Raw genomic sequence first — 22,440 nt, 5'->3', positions numbered from 1 at the left:
ATCCTTGCTGTAAACAGAATATAGTTTTTCAGAGTCCCTCTCTGGTCTCTGATCAAACAGTGCTTCAAAAATGGTTTGCCACTCAGAGCAGTGTCAGCTGGACTGAATTTTCAAGGGGCCTTAAAATGCCAAACTTCAGGTGCGCATGGCCCTCAACGCTAAAAATGGCCAACTTCTAACAAGATATCTAGCACAGAGGACACTGGTCTTCTCAATGGCTTCAGACACTTTATGTTACATGCTGCAGATATGTGCAGTAGGAGATATCCTTGTGGTGCAATTTCTTTTACTCCTGTTTTAAAAGACATTGGAGGCACCAAAAAAGTTCATATATTTGCCCTTTACAAATGGCAGGAAATGCTAAAATAGGAAGTATGGGGAAGGGGAAAAAAACAGGATGGTTTCAAAACAAGCAGAAAAGAAGAGTAGGCCAGCCAGAAGCCACATCCACACCATACATTTAAAGCACCAGGTCTTCCTCTGAAGAATTCTGTCAGCTATTGCTTTAAATTTATGGTGTCTATGTGGCCTTAATTATGTCTACCTGAAAAGAAGTGGGGTGGTTACGGGTCTACCTGAAACATGGGCAAATGGCATCCCACCCCAAACAAAATGATAATTTATGTTGGAAAAAAGACACCATTTATGGCCCTAAAAAGCATTCTTTAGAATGACAGCATTCATTTCACCCAGGAGATTAGTCTAAACTTTGGCTGAACTAAAGAAACCTTTGTAAACAGGCTTCTTGTGTACTGGCTGACCCACTTGCATATGGAAGGTCACACATGATTAGAGATTCATTATCCTCTTGATGAGATCCACTAGAAACTAATTTTGAAAGGCAATGGCCATTTGGTTCTGAATAATTTAGTGCTTTGAAAAATATGTTCTTCAGTAATAGATTTCGCGTGCCCTCTCTGGTCTGCCCATATCAGCCCTTCAAACCCACATGACTAGCTTTGTTCAAAGTAGGAAGTGTAATGGAATCTAAACATACTACAGATGTCATAGCACATGGAAACTGTTTTTAAGGACCTCAACATGATGTAAGGCTCCATCTTCAGGTTTAACCTGAATAACAGTAATTGAGGCTGCAATCCTATATCCATTTGCCTTGGAGTAAGCCTGGCGTGCTCTGGTCCATGGGGTCACGAAGAGTCGGACATGAATAAATGACTAAACAACAACAATAATAAGCCTGCTGGAACTTCATGAGGCTTACTTGCTCACAGACAGGTACATGTAATCCACACATTTTCACAAGGGCTGGAAAAAATGTCTGGTCTAACATGAAAGGTAAAAACGAAGATTATTTTGATTTTTGCTTTAAATTATGCACAAGGACTTGACTATGGGAGGGACTCTGCTTGTGTGATTGCTGATGCACCCTCTTAATAACAGGTTAATTTGTACACAGCCAAGGTGAGGAACCTGTGAATGATGTTGAGCTCCCAAGTCTCATCAGCTCCAACTGTCATGGACAATGATCAAGAATTATGGGATTTGTAGTCCAATAACATCTGTAGGGCCCCAGGTTCCCTACCCCAGATATACAGCAACATGATAATTTCCCAGCGGGCTCCGCATCAAGACAAACTGATCACGAGAAGCAGGAATGGGAAACCCATAGCCCTACAGATGCTTCTGGAAACAGTTCCTCCCTGGCTACTGACTAGCATGAGGGTGACGTGAACTGGAATCTGACAGCAAACCCCTTCAGTATATCATCACCACTATTTTAATATATTCCCCACCCTTCACCCTAAGGTCCCAGGGTGGGTTGTGACAGAGTAAAGAGGTGAGTCTTCAGCATTTCCCAAAAACTGTACAGTGGTACCTTGGTTTTTGAACGTCTCGGAAGTCGAACGCTTTGGTTTTCAAGCGCCGAAAACCCAGAAGTAAATGCTTCCATTTTTGAATGCGCCTCGGAAATCAAACGGCTTCCACTGAGCCCCCCCCCCCATTTTCTCTATTGAATTTGCAGTCTGCCCTTTGCGGCTTGGTTTTTGAATGTTTTGGAAGTCAAACGGTCTTCCGGAACGGATTACATTCGAAAACCAAGGTACCACTGTATAATGAAGTTGTCAGATGCATCTCTATGGGGATGGAGTCCTACAGCTTAGGGGATGCCACAGATAATGCCCTCTCCTGGGCCACTCCCCCTAACCAAAAGTTTTAGGAGGGTGGTGGAACTAGCAAGAGGGCCCCGTCTTGTATAGAAGTATAGGAGATAGTATGTTTCTGAATACCAGTTGATGGGTAACATAAGTGGGAGAGTTCTGTGCTGCTCATGCCCTGCTTGGTGGCTTCCCCTACACATCTGGTTGGCTACTGTGGGAACGGGATGCCAGACTAAATGGGCCAGCGGGGCTCTTATGCTTTCATGTGTCTTTTGGGGGGCCACAAGTTTCTCACCCCTGCTTTAAAGGCTGCCCTGAACTTTCCATTACTTAAAGGAACTCGAACACTGTATGGCAGCATGTTACAGTATGTTGATAAGGCTTGAAAATTTAGCTAGTTATGCAGCACTGCAGCATTTCATTCAATTTCAGTGCCATTCTGAAATAACAGAATGAAGCAAATTGAAACTTACAGATTTAGAAACCACTTATTTCAGGAGTTCCTGCTGTTCCTGAAGTCGTGCTATACTCAAGAGTGCTCAAAAATGTTAAACTTCTGTTGTAGCAAGAAAAGAAAATGAATTGATTACTGTACTCACTACATAGCTGGCTATTATTGCTACTGATGACATACGCTGGACCTGAAATAAACTCCACCTTGAATAGGAGACTTTATTAAGCACAAAGCATTTTCTAATGTGTCAGCAGAACTCAAGTGATGAAGTTTGCAGCGCTTGGCTCTGGGACAAAATAGAATCTACCTTCAGCAATTTTTGATTGAGCCATCCATACTTGTCCCAAGAGCCACTGGAGAAAAAGCCAGACGGTGAAGAAAAGCAGCATATTTTTAGACCTTTAACTAAAGTACCCTTGTAATTACTTGTCTGTGCATGACTGATAATATTAGCCCAACAAACTGGCTTTAAGCTTTTAAAGTTCACTCCAAATACATGCTTTCTTTTGACACTGTTCATTAACACTTCTCTTAAATATTAGTTTTAATATAATTATTCTGATTTGAAGGGGCAAGAGGAAAGATGTGATGAGATGAACTCACATCCTAATCAGGGTACAACAGCAAAGATCTGTGATTAAATCACCCACTGTCATTTTCTTTCATGGAAAGAATATCCAGAGTGAGACTCTTTTGCTATGGTGTTGAAAAGGGGAATCAATGCTTTCTCTGATGGAAGTCACCTTGCTTCCTATGCCCTAGATCAGTGGTATGCAACCTAAGGCCCATGGGCCTGATGCGGCCCAATCGCCTTCTCAATCCAGCCTGCAGATGGTCCAGGAATCAGCATGTTTTTACACGAGTGGAATGTGTCCTTTTATTTAAAATGCATCTCTGGGTTATTTGTGGGGCATAGGAATTCGTTCATTATTTTTTCCCAAAATATAGTCTGGTCTACCACATGGTCTGAGGGACGGTGGACCGGCCCACAGCTGAAAAAGGTTGCTGACCCCTGCCCTAGATGGACAGAAGGTAGGACATTGGAGAGTTTCAGTAGATAACCAAGGGTTTCTGACTCACTAATTGTTCAAGACTAGCAACAATTTAAAAATTGGCCCCCCTCTTCTTCTAAAAAAACCAGGCTACTGAAATGAAGAAAGCTGAGGGGGAAAACCAAGTGGATTTTGTATATTGCAGACCTGTGAGCTCATTCTTGATACTGAAAACAAATCCCTGGTCTGTGAATATGATCAAAGGGACCTTGTTCCTTATTTTTAAGAGAATTGCCCCCTTCCACTGCCAATCACTATTTTACACCTGGCTCAGGTTGACGGACCTCTGCATTTTATGAAAAACTGCTTCTGAAGTCCACTTTCCTCTGCAAGCTAGTCTGGGGCAGTATAGACACCTCTCTTCCCCCCACTCTATGGCTAAAAGCAGTTTTGAGGAAAAATGTTCAATCTCCATCTCCCCAGTGCTATTCCCATGATCCAAATAATTCCCTGCCCCTCCCTCTGCTTTTTACCACAGAATGGCAGATATTTGCCTATATAGCTCTAGCTTCTCCATCTATTTTCGCCTTTAGCCTTTTTTCTTCTTCTAGCTTGTCATGTATTCAGAGAGCCAGCTACCCAATTTAATAAAATTATCATTTAAGAAATAGGTTTCATTTGGAGTACTTCAAGCCAAATGCTTGCAAAATCTACCCCACCAAAAAACCCACACACTTATAAATCCCTCTTTTTGTAATAATGATTCAAATTACTTTATTAGATTTGATGAAATTAGGGGAGGGGGACTTTCTGAAAGAAATATGCTGAGCAATCTAGCATGCAGAATGGGGAAACTCTGTGTTTTAATAGGAATATTTTCTTTCTTTCTTTTTTTATAAAATGCTTTTTACACAAAATAAATTACAAACGTGAAGTCTTAGAATATGCAGTGTCAGTATATGAAAAAGTAATGAAAGGCATGCTGTGGATTACAGAAAGAAGGAAGAGAAGGTGGAACGACAAATCAGAAAACCTTTATCAACACGACAAGCCTGCCACCCTCTCCAATCTACAGAACAAGATGATACGTTATTGTAATAACTTCAGCTTTCCTCCCCCCCCCCACTTTTTTTTGCTGAGTCTGTTTTGCTTGCTATCTCTTGCTTTCCAGTGACATCCAACATCTTACAGTGAAAAGTTAAGACCTCTCCCCTGGTGAACATTTTAACGTGAAAGCAATAAGACACCACAACCCCTCTTTGCATTGCAGGGTAGTTGCTTTGCTTGTTGATACAAACGCTTTTGACGGAAGGATGCCCCCCTCCCCGATAAACAAAAACATCCCCATTTAGCATTGCATCTGAGCTAACATGTGCTTCCAGTCCGCTGATTTTAGTTCTGGAATGCCTCCTCCTCCACCTAAGAAATAAAAGCAGTACTTTTTGAAAAAGTAGATAAGGACAGCACTCCCATAGGGAAATAAGCATCATAAAATTAAACCATCTGGACCAGCTGAAGAAAGGTGTTATAATGGATTTGCAGGTTTGCAAAGTCAGGAAGAAAAAGCGGAGAAAGAGAAGAGAAACTCTCAGTGACAATGACAAAGCAGTTCTGTGGATCCTGGGGTCCTGGGCAACAGGTTTGCAATGGTACCAGGTTACACATCAGGCAACATACACAGGTTTGTCATAATGCAGTGGACTGCGATGGGAATCTTTTTTCAAGTTCCTCCACTATGCAGCTCAAGTTTCCATTCTGCTGGCTGTGCTCAGTCTCAATCATCGTTTGTGTACTTGGTGGTTCTGGCGTTGCAACTGGCCTCAGCTTGGCGATGTGCTTAGGTAAGATGTGGTTTTTGTCTATTTGACTATACATATTGGCCACAGATTTTTCAATATCTGCTAAGTTCTGGATGTTTTTAAGAATCCCCTTCAGCTCCCGGCGAGGAGGGTCAGGTAAATCAGGGATGCAGACCACTTCTTGTTTGGAGGGTGACTTGGTGTGTTTTACAGGGGAGAGGAGCTGAGTGCTTAGAGTAGAAGAAGAAGACGATAAGGAAAGGCTGGGAGGAGGGGAAGGAAATGGAAGTGGCAACGGGGGAGGAGTTGGTGGTGGGGGGAGGGGAGACGGAGGTGGTGGAGGCGGTGGAGGGGTTTTGGGTGGATCAGGAATGATTTCCATTGCTTCCACTGTAGGTTGACAGGGTAAAAGATTTTGGCGAGCTGGAATTTTGATCCTAAAGGAAGGAGGAATGGGCTTGTGAATTGGTGGAGGGGACAAACGTTCAGGAGCATCATGGTGAGTTATGATCACAGAAGGTATAGTAGACGTGTCGAGTTCAATAACCTCAGAGTGAGGACTGAGGGAGGAAAAAGAAGGTGAGAGATGGACAGGAGATGGAAGGAGGCTTTCGGTGGACAACTCAAGTGAGCTCTCTCCATCCTGAGTGCAGCTGCTATGTGTCGGTGAACGCAAACTTTTCATATCTCGGGATCTCACTTGTTTCATTTCCTGCAGGGCTTGCTGTTCAAACTGCCTTGCTTTCTCTTTGACTGATATCTTTGTGCCAATGATCTTTTTGAAGACTGGACTGCCAACGTCGGCTCTGCGGTGCTGAATCCCTGCCCTTTCCTTCTCTGCCCTGATTCTCTCCTGCTCCCACTGAACTGGGTCCATAATGACTGCCCTACTCAAAGCATCAGAAAGGTGTCTTCTGGGAAGACGAGTTGGTAGAGTCCACGCCCGATGAATGCTTCCCGAAGGCCATCCCAACAGAGAATTTTTCAAGGCTAACTTTCTGGGAGAAAAGGGGGACAGAAAATCTTTTCTCTCTGGCAGGACCCCAGAATAAGCAGAACCCTGGGTCGCACCCTCCATGTACAGAGGGTTCTGAGTTGTCAATGGGTTCTCATCAGACAAAAGCGTCACATTACTTGCAGATTTGGGGAAGTTATTGTTCAATGTTCCATTGATATTAGATTGCTTGTGGGCCTCAATAGCACGAGAGGCAAAGCTGCTTATAGCCCTCTGACGGTCCCCTTCTTCGAAGACTGACTTTTTTCCCCTGCTTTGTTGAAATTGATAGAGAAGAAAAAGACTTGAAAGAAAGAAAATAATCACAGGTAAGGAAGCATGCATGGACATTGATTTGAATGAGAAAATATAATCTGAATGCTGTGAACAAAAAACAGTGACGTCTAAAGCTTTCTAAGGATATCTAAGAATCTAGAGCTACATGTAATTAATCTATATGTAATTAAGCTACAAACACAAGACATTTATTTATTTACTAAGGGAAGTGGTTCACTTCTCTTACCAAGGGAAGGCAAATAAGGTAAACTGTTAATTTAAACAAATGCCTTTCAAAAGCTAATGCTTTTTTATAAATCTGAATTTTCTCCTGAATGCTCAAAAGCCATGACAAAGAGGCATTGTGTATGAGATCTATTTCAAGGAGTGCACATGGTGTCTAGGTTCTTGCTTATAGTAAGTGGGGATCAAAGAAATAAAAATGACAGGACAGTAGATTGTGAGGGAAGTTCCCAGTCTAGTGCTTTCTTTTGGCTTCAGAGACCTGAAGTACACATGGACTCAGCCACAGAAAGGGCTTTACCATTCATCTGAATGGAGGAGACAGGTTCATGTTGAGAGCTGCCCCTCGAGTCAATATGCATAGGGGCACCTATATGAATAAGAACTCAGTTGTAAATTATTGTAAACATAAGGGTCTGGACTGGGATGTTTGTGTTGCAAATGGGCTAGAACAGTCCTTATGGTCACCAAAACAGCTGTTAATCCCTGTTCTATCTGAAACATCATGGATTTATGGTAACATGCTGTGCATATGCTTCATATTCCTAGTGGGATCAGGAGTCTATTGCTGTGTTGATATGGTGAGTAGTTGTAAGATTACGGGGTTAGTGTGGGATGAGTCACTTCTCAGAGGCATCCCCATAGCAGTTGTGCCATGTGGTCTGCTTGCAAGAGCAAATGGAAATTGTATTTAAATGAGTCAACCCACTAAGCGATACTCCTGTGCAAGCTCTGCTCACTTCACTAACAAGGCGCTTTTCAGGAGCTGTGGTTGGCAGGCTATGTTCTATGCTCCCTATAACTCAAATCCATTTTGGCTTAGCCTAACTGCAGACATGGTGAAATGAAAAGGCTACGCTTTGGTGATTTGATGATTGCAAAGCTTAAGCTGCTCAATAGCGATCAGTCCCATTGGCGTTAATGAGCCTTCCAGTAAATGCACATTTTCAGGTTGCAGCCTCTAAATTTTAGAGGTGCCAACAAGCTGAAGGGGATAGAATCTACTCACCAGAAATGTCTTCACACGCAGTGCAATGACAGTGCTTTCAGTTCCTTAGCCCTACTTCCCTTTGGAACGTAGTACATTGAATGATTTAGAAATAAATGTCTTCCAGTTACTACATTACTAGGAAATAATTGCAATTCTCAGTAACAAAAATCAACTACTTTCCCCATCTGCTACAATATTACCCGCAATGGTTTGAGTTTACTTACTGATGCCTATGTGTCCAAAGACAGAGGAAAAGGAAGAAATGAGACATGAAATGAAATGAAATGAAATGTTAGTTCATGTATATAGTTGTGTATATTATGAGTAAATCCAAAGCCAACAATGAGAAAACAAGAGAAAACAAGTAGAATGAGTGATACGGGGAAAATAAGAAAAGCAATTAGAAGCAGATGTCCTCTTCAGAGCACCTATCATTTAAATTTGGAGAGATCACAGAAGCACTGGCACTTCAATTTCAAGTTGAAGAAGTTACTGAAGTGATACAAGTTATTGTTTTGCACAAAAACAATTTCACCGATGAGGTTTAAATACAACACAGTTAAGCAAAGCAAGGCGTTCTTAATCCACAAAGTCTCTCAGTATCTTCTCTGGGCACAGCAGGTTTTCTGAAGTAAGTCCCATTTCTAAAAACAATTTCATTCCACTGCCATCTTCATAATTGGCTCCCAGTGCTGCATAGAGTGCTGGGCTGGATTTTGGACTCTTTGGATTTTGAGCTCTATCCGATCTATATCTGGACATTAGAACTTCTGTACATGCATACCATGTTCCTCACCCCCTGTGACAACCTTGTCCTCCCTCTTGAAACTCTCCCTCCCTCATTACTGGGATTTTGCACTCAATACTTTTTAAGGACTAAACAGGCTGAAATGTTATGAAATGTCATAAGTAATGACATTTTCTGGGCAAGTGTCAGTATAGTGATGATAACCTTTCGTACAATTTCCACTTTAATGCAGAAGTTAATAAAACACATACACACACTCTCTTGAAAAAGAACAACAGATTAATTCATTCACATGTGCTATTCATAAATGTACAGACCCTAAACCTGGTGACCACACACTTTCCTTAAATTTTTTGTTGAGCACTATCCAGAACTTCTGCATGAGGTGCGGGGGTGGTAAGGAAGTTCTGAAGAATATAGCTACAATCACAACCCATTAGAAGGAGAGAGCTTCCTATGCTGTGGTACAGGTGGATGGCAACACATCCCTTACAGGGCCATGGACTTATCCGGCCACATACTAAATAATGGAAGATTACCTCCTGCATCACCCATGCACTAATTCCTGGGCAAGCTAGACGTTCCAAGTTTTGTATGTCAAGAATGCAATTTTCTGGTTGAAATACCAGCCTGCTTGAATATCACTTCCATCATTTACAGCTGACCCCATGGTGGATTGACTCTACGCCATAAAACCCTGGTGTCAGAACCAGCTTCATAGTGTGAGTAGCGTGTCAGTGAAAGCAGCAGTACAGAATCCTGGTGCTGTGACATATTTTGCTTCCTCCAGATTTAACTTGTTTTGTCTCCACTCTGATGACATCACTGGCTCTGCTCCCTCAGATCCTGAGCTCCCTTCCCTAGAACTTGACCTGGCTCTGACCACACTTTCTATCTTTCTATCCTAGGCTGGCAACTTCCCTGGGCCTTGATAACCAACCCTTGACTCTTGCTGATACCTGAAAGTCAGATTAACTGGCATGTCACTCGGGATACAGTGACCTGTGAGAAATGCTAGGACCCACAAAGCTCATGGGCTATCAATCTCCCCCATTCCAATTGTCCGAGGATGTGGTGACTCCTAGAAATTGGTGCAACAACCCTTCTTGGCACAGGATCTGACTGGGCAATCTTCCCACCATAGCTTGTCTCTTCTCACCATAGCTCTAAGCAGGAATAATCTGCACAGAAGGGGTAGCCCAGACCCAATAAGCTGCGGATCATGAAAAAAAGGTATAGTAGCAAAAAATGATATTGCCAAGGCATGGATTGCTGCCCAGGTATGCCCACACATGGAGGCTTCTACAGCCAACTCACTATTGATGATACTGAATGCTGGATCATGCCCAGCATTTAAAAGCTGTAAACTATTTCTGAAATGATACGCTGTTGTAAAACATGTTGTTAAAGTGGTTTTTTAAAAAAATGCTTTGGAGAAAATTATATGATGCTATTTGAGATACATTTTCCCTGGGTGCAACTGGCACCAGTAACCCTGAGCAAACTTATCCTTCTCATAATTGCCTTGTATTTAAACAAACGAGCAAATGAAAACACTCTTCCTATGTTAAAAAAGGGGGGGGCATCATAAAGACGTTTACATGGACTAGATTATAAGACTTACCAGAAGAACAAGGGCAAAAATGTGCATTGTTTGATGTAATAGCATCTCTTACCACAGTTGACAGTATAATCAGAGTAACCTTGGGCCTCAAATGTGTTCCAGAAACAATCAATGCTGAATTGACCAACATTGCTATGACCAAGCCATTTTGCAACCTCAACTTCAGGGACTGAATGTGGCCCTCCATGGATCTCTATGCACCCTCGGGATCTTCCCCAGGTCACATTTATTTCTTGTTTAAATATTTATAAACCACATTTTCATATATAATATCATGTCTTTCATTGATCCTGGTCTGTGATGTGTTACCAAACTGAGATAACATCTCTTGTTTGCTTGGGTGGGGAAAAGTGTGGGTGGGGAACACAGAAACCTGTCTTTTACATGGCTAGCCTGTTGCCTATTGTACAAAAGCAGTGCCTTTTCTTTCATTTGGGGGAACTCAAGGGTACACAGTACTGGCATCGCGTTGTTGTTGTTAAAAAGTGTGGCATTTACAGTAACCACATCATGGTGAGTACTGGCACCTATTTTTCTAGAAACAAAAAGCACTGTACAAAGGTAAGGGTTACACCTGTTGGTTTGGACATTTTTGCCTTTGGCTCTGCCCACCACTGGTATTTGGCTGTCTGGAAGGTTGATCATGTTGGAATGTGGCCCCTAGGCTTAAAACATTTCCCCATCATAGATCATAACCTTGATGTTTAAGCCACCATGAGTGGCTTGTTAATTCTTCCCTGTTCTTGAATTTACACAGCAATGTCAACTGTAATTTCTGAAGCATCAGAATTATACTTTGAATTGCTAGTATTTTAAACCGCAAACATCACTGAGGACTTACATGGTGCTGTCGCCGAGTTCTTCATAGAGATTATGGGCAGGAGTGCTTGCTGGTTTGCCAGCTGGTAAGGCCATCTGGATTCGAGCCGTCTTTGCACATTCTGCTTGTCTCCTTTGGTGAGTCACATGGAAAGGAAATGGAGAGTGTCACACATGGTCTCCCACCAAGAACACATCAGCCGCAACAGCCCCCAAAGGGATATTTGTTGCAGTTTTTCACCTCGTGATTGGTGACAATACTAAGAAGAGAATTTGAATGCACCACATGGCAGAATAAAATCTGGCTCCTGACTTTTTTTTTTACTTGCTTCTGACATACTGTATGCAACTCAAGTTATGATAAAATATCCTTTAGTGAGAGTTCTGAAAGAGTTTTAAATATCACCTCTCACTCTTGGAAATGGATACCTGAGATACCTAAACATGAAAGCGAATGATGTTTTCAATGGAGCTTATTTCCAAGTAAATTTAAGAAAAGATGCTGCATTTGTGTTACAGAGCAGATAAAACCAGATTATCTCAGTGTGTTACTGCTGACCTAACAATCCATGTATTGATTAGTCTGTGTTAGGAAAATACACCGGGATTTATTCTTAAGGCGATTATACTATTCATTCCTCTGTCATTCCTAGCCATGTTCAAGATTCAGCAGTTTTTAAGGAAATGCACTTCCTTTACACACAGAAACACACCATGCAGTACAACACGACATCTATCTATCTATTTATCAATCTATCTTGATAACTCTCATCTTACACTATACAGGCTATATAATTATCCTGTCTCTTTTAAAATCTAGGCATACTCTGATATATGCCATTTTCATAGTTTAACTTTATTGCTTTTGGTAGGAATACTTCAGCCAATATTAAAAGTGGCATATGGAGACCTGTATTTCAATATGATCTCTGCTTTCAACATGCAATAGCCAAAGGGTGGAAAATCTGGGGGCAGAATGTATCCCTCAAGTTCTTTCCATCTGGCCCTTGGGATTTTTCCTCGGCCACCCTCCCTCTCCTCCGGCCACAATCCCCAGTGATATTTATTTATCCTATGTAATGCATTTGAAACAAGGCCAAAAATAAATACTTACTCTTTAAATCTGTTTTGTTATGCAGAGTGATAAAACAGAGAACAAAAGTTGTGAGTTTCACTTAGTAAAAATAATTCACATTGTGAAATCTAATAAATTTCATAAGGCATTAAATTTAACTGTACAAATCACATTAGGGCTAAAACATTAATGGGTTAGTCAGTTAACAGTGCAATCATATAAAGGTCTGCTCAGAAGTAGACCCTGTTGATTTCAATGGGATTTACTCCCAAGTAAATGTGTATAGTACTACAGTCTTAAGGAGTCAATTAATAAACTAAACAGGCATCACTGATCAGGCAATGCAAATTAAATTAAGCATTTTACTATACCCAGGAAAACCACATATGACAAAACACCATCTTAAGAGAAGAACCACCATTCTCATATAGGAGTTAAAGTACGGTATCTTCTGAGACAGCAGCTGGTGTGTCATATAAATGCCCTCTCTTTAAAATAAAACAGCAAGCTTTTTTCCTTTTAAACAATCACATGTAAATTGGCCACTGTTCGTGGTTAAGGAAGAAAGAGCTTAACCCCAACTGTAGATTTAGATGACACACTAAGTAAAACCTTGGCTTTACTGCCATGACACACTCAGCTAAGGATTGTGGAAGAGCAAAGTGGCTGCAAGCTCCTCTCTGGGAGCCTCTATGTTCATGTAGTCCTACGAAGCCATAGTTCGATTTATTGTGGTGTGCAAGCAAATAGTTTACTGGTGCACTGGGCTTAGGGCTAAGAAGGCATGCAAAGGTCTTCAAGTTGCCCTATGGAATTTCCAGCAGGGAATGGGTCATGCTTTGCAGTTGTCAATTTATTACTTAAGGTTTTGTTTTTTAAAAAAAAATCATTGTAATAATGTGATTTGCACGAAGAATTTCACTGGCTAAAGACAGTCTACAAAAGCCAATGTTTTGTTTAAGTCGTTAATAATAAATTTCCTGAAAGCAGCCCAGATGGAGATTGCAGTCTTGTGGAGAAGTGGTCACTTGTTAACTATGAAAAACTGGCATGATAGGTTTGGAAGACAGTGCCTGTTAACAAACTAGCACAACACTGCAGAGTAGTTAGAGTCGACATTATCAGTGATACATTTTATAGCTGGTCTATCTTAATTTCTATCATTAATTCCTCACAAGAAGAACCTAAAACACATTCACTTTTTGTTTTGTAGAGTTATGTTATTCTGAACTTTATATTGATATTCTGGATTTTCTTCATTTAGCCATCATGTCACTGATCATCTCTAATATTTAAAGATGGCTGTGGTTAACTTCACAAATCTGTTGCTGTAATCAATCCTATATGTTTGGCATTTATAGATATATTATTTCCAGTGTGTAATGGGGACGTGTGGGTCACTTATGTATTTTGTCTCTCTCAATGTGGTATTTGGAATGTTTTGATTGTTTGGTATTTTTTTGTTGTTTTTTTTAAAAACAAAAAACCCCAGTGATTAAAACAGCAATTCCAACTACAGTTGTTGCTTTCAAATGTTAGGAGACGAAAAAATAAGTCTTACAATTACTTTCTGAATTCAAATTATAGATATAATATAAAGGAAATTAAAAATAATAGCAAGGCTGTTCTCCATTTTGAGGGCCATTTAAAATGTGCCACTCTACTTTCATTAATTCATAATTTGTGGTTCACCATTGATTTATTCTTCAGTACAGGATACCAAAATTTCAGAGGTGCCACCTAATAGAAATGAGCAGCAATACTTTTTGGGGTTATTTGCAAACTATACAAGGAGGTACTGAGCAGTGCTGCAACACTGTTATTTCACCCTGGAAAACAAGTAGTGTAAAATTCATTTAACTTTACTGTGCTTTTTACAATCTGCAAAAATTAATTCATTGAATATTAAGCTGATCAGTGGCCTGGAAAGTATTGAAAAATGTAACTATGACACACACACACAATTTTAATATAAAGCAATTCTTAATGTTTCCATTTTATGTGCTCCAATGATGACGGTTATGTTCATTTGGCTTTAATTCTTGCATTAACTTGAATAGTTATTTTGCTAGCTTTGATATTTGGTGATTAAAGCATAGCAAAACCTTAGGAGAAGAGGAAAATACACATATTTCCTTATTATTTTAGTACAGATCACAGGTGACAGGTACACAGGAGTACTATTGAATATGGCTTTAAAAACCATCAAGGTATTCTTATTTTTATCCTTATTAATCTTACTAAATCTTATTAGTTGCTCTTTCACAAAAGAGGCATGAAGCAACTGACAAACTTTGTAATGCAACAAAATAGTTCAAAATACAAACGTTAAAGCCAGGTATAAAAGCCAAAATAAATCAAAAACTTAAGAATCCACACATGCAAAAAGCAGGTTGAACACATCCTACTCCATTAAAAGAGATCTGGAGGGTGGCAATACAAAAATGGGCCTTTTCCATGGTGGCTCCCTGGTTGTGGAATGCTTTTTCCAGGGAAGAATGTCTGGATCCCTAACATCCTTCCCCCCAGGCCTTTGGCTAATTAAATTATCTATTTACAGATAGGTAGCCATGTTGGTCTGCCATAGTCAAAATAAAAAAATTCCTTCCAGTAGCACCTTAAAGACCAACTAAGTTAGTTCTTGGTATGAGCTTTCGTGTGCATGCACACTTCTTCAGATACACTGAAACAGAAGTTGCCAGATCCTTCTATATAGTGAGAAGGTGGGGAGGGGTATTACTCAGAAGGGTGGTGGGAATGGGAGATTGGCAGATAGCTGAGATGAGCCTATTGACGACTCTTAACGACTGTAATAGGTCTTACAGGAAAAGGCAAGGGGTGAGACCTGGTCTGAACAAAGACACTGGATTCTTATCTCATTATACATGACTAAGCCATTTCTCACCTTCTCACCCCTTGCCTTTTCCTGTAAGACCTATTACAGTCGTTAAGAGTCGCCAACAGGCTCATCTCAGCTATCTGCCAATCTCCCATTCCCACCACCCTTCTGAGTAATACCCCTCCCCACCTTCTCACTATATAGAAGGATCTGGCAACTTCTGTTTCAGTGTATCTGAAGAAGTGTGCTTGCACACGAAAGCTCATCCCAAGAACTAACTTAGTTGGTCTTTAAGGTGCTACTGGAAGGATTTTTTAAATTTAAATTATCTATGGCCTTTTAAATGTGCTAGTGGTGGGGGAGGGTTATTGCTTTTGGTTGTTACTATGGTATGTATCCTTGTGTTTTCATATTGTAAACCTTCCTATGGTCCTCTGTTGAAGGGTGGTACATAGATTTAATAAATAACAGTAGCCACAATACTAACAACAACAAACACCTAAAACATTCCAAATTAGGGGCCAAAAGCCTGGGTAAAAGGAAACATTTTTTGCCTGGTGTCTAAAATTATTATTGTTATTATTATTTATTGAATTCATACAGCACTCTATACCTGGAGGTCTCGGGGCAGTTCACAGAACAAAATCAAAATATAAAACCACAAAATATATAATCAAAATAAAAACAACCCAATAACCTCTCCCCCCCCCAAAAAAACCCACACATTTTAAAAGGGCATAGGAGCATTCTACAAGCAGGGAACCACCACTGAAATGGCCCATTTTGACCTCCAGCACTTCCCTCGGAGGGATCACACAGAGTAGTTTAGAACTCACAGGATGGAAGTAATCTGAAAGATGGAGGGGGTGCAAAAAATCTATGTTGCAGCCCCTGGAAAAAAACTGGATTGCTGCACTAATGATCCCTTGAAGCATACCAGAAAGGGAGAGGCCTTTTTCAGAACATGATGAAAGGGTGATCAGGTTGTGTGAGAAGAAAAGGAGAAGGTTTGGTACCTACAAGGCAGCTGATGTATGCTGAATAGAAACCCATAGCTCATTTGGCTGAATTGTTAGTTCTTCTAAAGTCTTGGGAACAAACCTGGAACCTTATTTGCGACGTGTATCTTCTACCTTTTAGTCCTGGGCCTTGCCCCCAAATAGTGAGCCTCTGTTTTCAAGGAGGGTAGAGCCTTGAGTTTTTCTGTAAATGCTCTTGGTGAGGAAGAGAGACAGTGGAACCTGGAGCCTAAATAGGAAGGGCTCCTCAAATGTGTATGCTGGAAATGTGACCAAAAGTATGAAACCTGCCACCAAGCACAGCCCAGTCTTTCATCTTTGATGTATACAGAGTGCTGGCATACTTACTGTTTGTAGCTGACCATAACTATTAAAATAGCAGGCATGCAGCAAAGGATGATGATGACAGCCAGAGCCAGCAAGGCCCCTTCTGTGTAGCCTACGGCTTGGGCCTGCTTCTTGACATTGGCCACCACATCTGGAGTGCGGATCTCCAAAATACGTCCTCCTTGCCCAAGGTATGGCTGGAATTCTTTATTGATATCCAGGAGTTTGCCATCCAGAAATCTTGAAGATTAAAATAAAATAAAATAGCAAGTAAAACAGGCAAGATCAAGCTGTCATGTCTCTTCTTCAAATGTGATGCCTCCTCCAGATGTTTTGTAGTGGGAGTTTTAGTCCAAAATATCTCAAGGGCACCATGCTTGAGACGGCTATTGTATTCCTATTTAGGGCTGCACTGGACATTATTTAATATTTACTCCAATATTAGCATATTAGACACAGATAAATGATTATTGGGAAGAAAACAGAAAAGTATTTATTGGGGGGGAAATATGAACATTCTGATTTCCCCCCAGTGCCCTTTTGTTTCCTGAGAATGATTTTTGTCTATGGGGATGACAGTTTCCTCTTCCTTCTTTGCCTTCCCTGAACCACATGCGATCTCACTGCCATGGTGGGATGCCTTGCTTGGCTCACTGCTTGGGTTGTAGTGACCCACCAGTTTGCTCTTTAGAGGGGTGACATTTGCAATGACATAGCATCAGACATTGCATCACAACAAACCTACATTGTCATTGTTAATTGGGCTGAACAGCATCGGGGGCAAAGGGGGAGGAGTAAAATGGAGCCAAGACACGATGACCCCCGAAAAGAACCAAAGGGGATCAAACAACACCGATGCAATGCAAACATGATCATAATAATGAGTACCCAAAAGACCACATAAAAACAATAATGCATTGCAAAGTGTAGATGCTGTTCTGCAAATGGGCAGAACATCAGGAGACTCAGTGTTCCCAACATTCTTTCTGAACTATACCATGGGCCCATTGAAGTTAATGGACATAACTAACTTAGGTTCATTTATTTCAGTGGGTGAACTCTGTGTAGGACTTAGTTGAATACAACCCCATTAGACTAGCTGTACATTCAAGTGTAATGCAAGAAGAAAGCCTCTCACTGCACACTAGATGATGCTCGTGTATGCTAGATGTCATTTGTACTGATGAAGAACATGAAGGAATTTTGCTTGGCTGGCAGTATACTTTTGGGAGATGTAACACTGCCTCTCCTAAAAATTCTGTAAGCAATTTCTGTACAAACCTCTATTTTAAGGTTTTTATAGCTCAACTGTGCATATTCCACTCCAGATGAAATCTGGCATACTGTACAAAATGAGACAGGGGAACTTTTTTATTTTTTAATGTCACATATTTTCACGAAGACAGTTTGCTTGAGAAATTTTCTCTGTCTCTCGTGTTTGTAGAAGATAATGCAGACACCTAATATTTGGTACCTAACAGTGACCTTTTCCTGGTACTAGTAATGGAATTGCAATGTAGCACACAACTGGAGTTACTTTGGCAAATAACTTCATATGCATCTTCAGGACACTCTCAAGTCAGCACTCAGTTCAAAACTGCAATTATATAATTGATCACAAGACTTTGCACACTTAACTGGAAGAAAATGTCACTGAAATCAATGGAACTTCCTTCCAAGTATGTGGAGTTGCAGCCAAGAATACCAGATAAAATTATGCAGGTTCATTCTGTGTGAGCACTTCAATTAATGAGAAGTGAAACAATCACCTAATATCCAGTGACTATAGACTGTTGATATACTGAAATAGGGAACCATAGCCAACTTTATGAACTAATGTTCAGACACAGTGTATACCTGGCAGCCTGAGGAGTCCCATCCCTAAACCCAGCTTGGGAAGAAGAAGAAACATGAGTATGTTCTCTGGATTATGGAACTGCTTTAAGCACATATATGTTTGTAAAAAAATGCAAATATATTGACTATGGCTATTTAAAACTTGCTGCCTGACTGCTACAACAGAACCAGCTCAAGTCTCCTGATGTGACTAGACAGCTGTCTTGCTTTTTTCAGAAATGTTGCCATAAGCATTGGGTTTTTTTTGGTCTTGCTGGACAGCTGTCCTGCCCCAAGTAGATGATGAAACTGAGCCCCTTCACTCCTCTCTTGGTAGGAACAGGACATCTGCATAGTCACATCTAAGTTTCTCTTTACTGTCATACAGCCACATTTTGTCCACAGTGGGCAAACTATTGTTTGCATAGTCAAGATTTTTTAAAAATTGTGATCTCCGGTTCTGGTCTGCAGACAAAAGTGGGTTGCATAAACTATGCTTTGCTGAGAACCAGGAAATATGGGAGGATATAAGAGTCCATGAAGGGAGGAGAGAGATACAACACAGGGCTTGTGTCCTTTATTTACCTCTCTCCATTTTCTCTCCCCCAAATCACATTCTTTCTGCTGTTCTCCATTCCCTGAAGGACATTCCTTGAGTCAGGTCATGAGGCATGGAAAGAAGATAAAACAGGTGTCTGAAGAACCCAGCTTACTCTTCCAAAGGACAATGAAAGCCACCTCTAAGATCCCCCTGCAGGATCTGCTGGGTAAGAAAGGTCACAGAATCCCCTTCAAAGCTTCTTACAGCAGGATTAGGTGATGGAAAGTACCAGTTGGAGTAGCTTTGGAGATTAGGATAAGAATCTGAGCTTATCTGAACCAAACCTCTGGAGGTTCCCAGCCACAAGCTAAAACATGTTAATGCTTCAGATTGAAACTCTCACTTCATTTCCCCCCTTTACTTTGCTAAGCTGACACTCATTCACCTCTACCCCAAAGCCAAGGTAGTATTCCCTAGGATTTTGCTGATTTAAATTTTATAAAGCTTTTGAAGAGAGGGGGAAAAGGCTGACTGTGCAAGCATAAGAAAATTGTTTAATTAGGTTGCTTCTAAGCCAACGTTAATCGGTAGCTGTTCAAAACAAGAAACCACACACTTTCTTCACTTTTTTTCATGTTAACCTTCTTTAGTACAAAGTCTGTATATTAAATGAAGGAAAAATGATACAAGCTGATTCCTCAGACCTGCCTTGGGGGAGGGGGGTAGAGGGTTGGAGAGAACAACCAATTAACACAAGATGCTAAATCTCTAAAAATTACACAAAGTTGAGGCTGCTGTTAGTGCTGATGGTACAGAAACAGTTCTTTTTTTAATATGTGCTGTGATCCTGTGTACATTTACTTGAGAGTAAAACATCTAGGCTATTGGGTGCTGCAGCTCTTTGGGTGTTCTGATTCACAATAAGAAGAAGATGTAGCTGTATAGTCAGTTTATTAGTTCCTGGCTTGTTTATTCTTAGTTGTTCAGTTCTAGCTATGCAGCTAAGAAGAGGAAGTCACAGAAGACTGACAGAAGTCATATGGAATAGCCTCTCGTAGTCCGAAAGGAAAGTAGAGTTGCCAGCCAGTGACGGTAGGTGTTAAAAAAAGAGTTGGTCCAACTGCTGAAGTACCGTATTTTTTGCACCATAACACTCACTTTTTTCCTCCTAAAAAGTAAGGGGAAATGTCTGTGCGTGTTATGGAGGGAATGCCTACGGGTGGCATGCCTACGGATTTTCCTCCTCTAAAAACTACATGCGTGTTATGGTCAGGTGCGTGTTATAGAGCGAAAAATACGGTATCACCAGTGATTTATGCCATTTGTGCATATGAAGCTTAAAAGAACAACTGCGTAATGTGTGCGACAAAGGTATAGATTGTGACAGGAGCAGCTGCACTGGTGAAGCTTTCTGGAGCACCAGAAATTGTGTGGTGGTTGTGATCTTGTGGATCATCCTTGCAGAGTAGTTATCAAACTAACATGCCAGAAACATTACACCAGAAACTACAAAAAAATGAAACAAAAACTAAGGGTCTTTTCCTTGCTCCATATTATGAGAGGAAGAATTAATCAGGAGACTGTTCTGCAGCCATGTAGGTAGCCGATCTAAAGGACTATCAGCTGACTGACCCATCTACAGAAGCATGATGTGAGTGGGCTTTGTGTATGTGTCAAGGAAAATGCCTTGAGCCAGGGAAGAGTACCAGCCTGGCTCCTGGGCTTAAGCCTAAGAAATATATTCTACTATCGTAAAACAAAACAAAACACCCATTTTGAGGCTGTTTGTTACATAGCTTACTAGAAAGGCCGTGAGATCTGTAAACTAGCAGATCTCTAGGCAAGCTTCACAGGATAATTGAAACCCCGTATTTCAGAAATTGTCTTCATTCCATTGAATAAATTGAAACCAAAGAGCGATTCTAATAAAATATCTTGTTGAGTGCATGATTAACTATGACTTTTAGGACATAAAAAGAGGACATAGCAGTATAAAAGAATGACTAGAGACTAAAATACTACAAATTTGCACAGGGATATTATTCCTGCAGGGACACGGGTGGCGCTGTGGGTAAAACTTCAGCGCCTAGGACTTGCCGATCGCATGGTCGGCAGTTCGAATCCCCGCGGCGGGGTGCGCTCCCATCGTTTGGTCCCAGCGCCTGCCAACCTAGCAGTTCGAAAGCACCTCCGGGTGCAAGTAGATAAATAGGGACCGCTTACCAGCGGGAAGGTAAACGGCGTTCCGTGTGCTGCGCTGGCTCGCCATGTGAATGCAACTGATGACTGAATCCAGCCCTTCTTTTTTGAGTGTGTATGTGTATCTGCATGTGAAAGGGGGAACCAATCAAGAGGTTTGAAACTACAGAATAAATCTCATGTTTTGTTCTGTATGTTCAAACCTTTACCACTGTCAGGCTGTATATTTGCTACCTGTTAATATAATATTAAAGGGACGCGGGTGGCGCTGTGGGTAAAACCTCAGTGCCTAGGACTTGCTGATCGTATGGTCGGCGGTTCGAATCCCCGCGGCGGGGTGAGCTCCCGTTGTTCGGTCCCAGCTCCTGCCCACCTAGCAGTTCGAAAGCACTCTTAAGTGCAAGTAGATAAATAGGTACCGCTTTATAGCGGGAAGGTAAACGGCGTTTCCTTGTGCTGCGTTTCCTTGTGCTGCAGCTTCGTCACGCTGGCCACATGACCCGGAAGTGTCTTCGGACGGCGCCAGCTCACGGCCTATAGAGCGAGATGAGCACGCAACCCTAGAGTTGGACACGACTGGCCCGTATGGGCAGGGGTACCTTTACCTTTTAATATAATATTAGTCTATAAATTAATTTTCTCCTCTCTTTTTCTGTGGCTATTTCTAACTCACACCACCTATGATGAGCCTATTCACTATAGCTCTTCTTAACAGCCACATGCTTTTCTATCTTACTTGTGCTATAATTTATCCACACAAGATTTGGGACTCAGGAGAATAAGATTCCTCTAACGAATCACAATTCATAAGGCAGCCCATAGGTATTTGCTTCATGGACATATGACTGACAGATTGCCTCATTCCATCATGGAGCACTGTGACCTGACTCTCCTTTGGGGAGAAGAGGTACAATAAAATATATGCAAAGCAGCAGCAGGCACCAGAGAGGGTTTGGAGAAAGAATAATGATCTCCCACTTTCCACAAATACAAGGCAACAGATGAAATAGGTTTGGGAATAGAGATGAAAAATAGCAGGCTTCACAAATGAATGAACCAACACATGCACACTCATTGCAGAAAATGTCCTTAGCTTGCTGACTGCGTCATTCATACAACTGCTGAAGATCCCAGACAAAGTCTGTGAATAGGAATCTTCGTGGGATGGAGAGGAGAGAAATTCAATTCAGTTCGTATTTGAAGCCAATTTTACACTTTCCAAAATGGTATGCAAATCGAGAACAAAATTCATTCTGTCCTTCGCAATGCAGTTCACCAACCAATGTTTACAAAAATGCAAATATTCGAAGAAAGGTGTGAATAAATGAGTATATATTAGTGAAAATAGCATACAAACTGCATTATATTAGGAGAAAATGTATACGTTGATCAAAACTGCAGACAGAAATGTGTTTATTGTACTTCATTTAGGGCATTATTGAGGAGAAAAAATGGCTTTCCCACTGGCCAGGCTAAGTTTTTCTCCCTGACTTCTGGTTTTCTAGTCACAGAGAATGCTTTATATGGAAGAGCTTTCTGTCATG

At 41.1% G+C, this 22,440-nt stretch overlaps 1 protein-coding gene across 26 annotated transcripts in view; it reads right to left on the bottom strand.

Annotated features, from left to right (window-relative positions):
* The window catches only part of PCDH15 (protocadherin related 15), a 623,360-nt gene that overhangs the window by 17,182 nt on the left and 583,738 nt on the right, over nucleotides 1–22,440 (bottom strand). For all 26 annotated transcript variants that reach the window (XM_083503000.1, XM_083503013.1, XM_083503006.1 and 23 more), the window contains 2 exons: nucleotides 16,342–16,560; nucleotides 11,083–11,193 (listed from right to left, as the gene is read on the bottom strand). In XM_083503000.1, the coding sequence (XP_083359126.1) occupies nucleotides 11,083–11,193; nucleotides 16,342–16,560 (330 nt within the window). The remainder of the gene's footprint in view (nucleotides 1–11,082; nucleotides 11,194–16,341; nucleotides 16,561–22,440) is intronic.

The sequence above is a fragment of the Podarcis liolepis genome (assembly GCF_965112155.1).
Source record: "Podarcis liolepis genome assembly, chromosome: 5".
NCBI lineage: Eukaryota > Metazoa > Chordata > Lepidosauria > Squamata > Lacertidae > Podarcis > Podarcis liolepis.
Note: the sequence above shows the minus strand (reverse complement) of the source record. Positions and strands in the feature narration are given on the sequence as shown.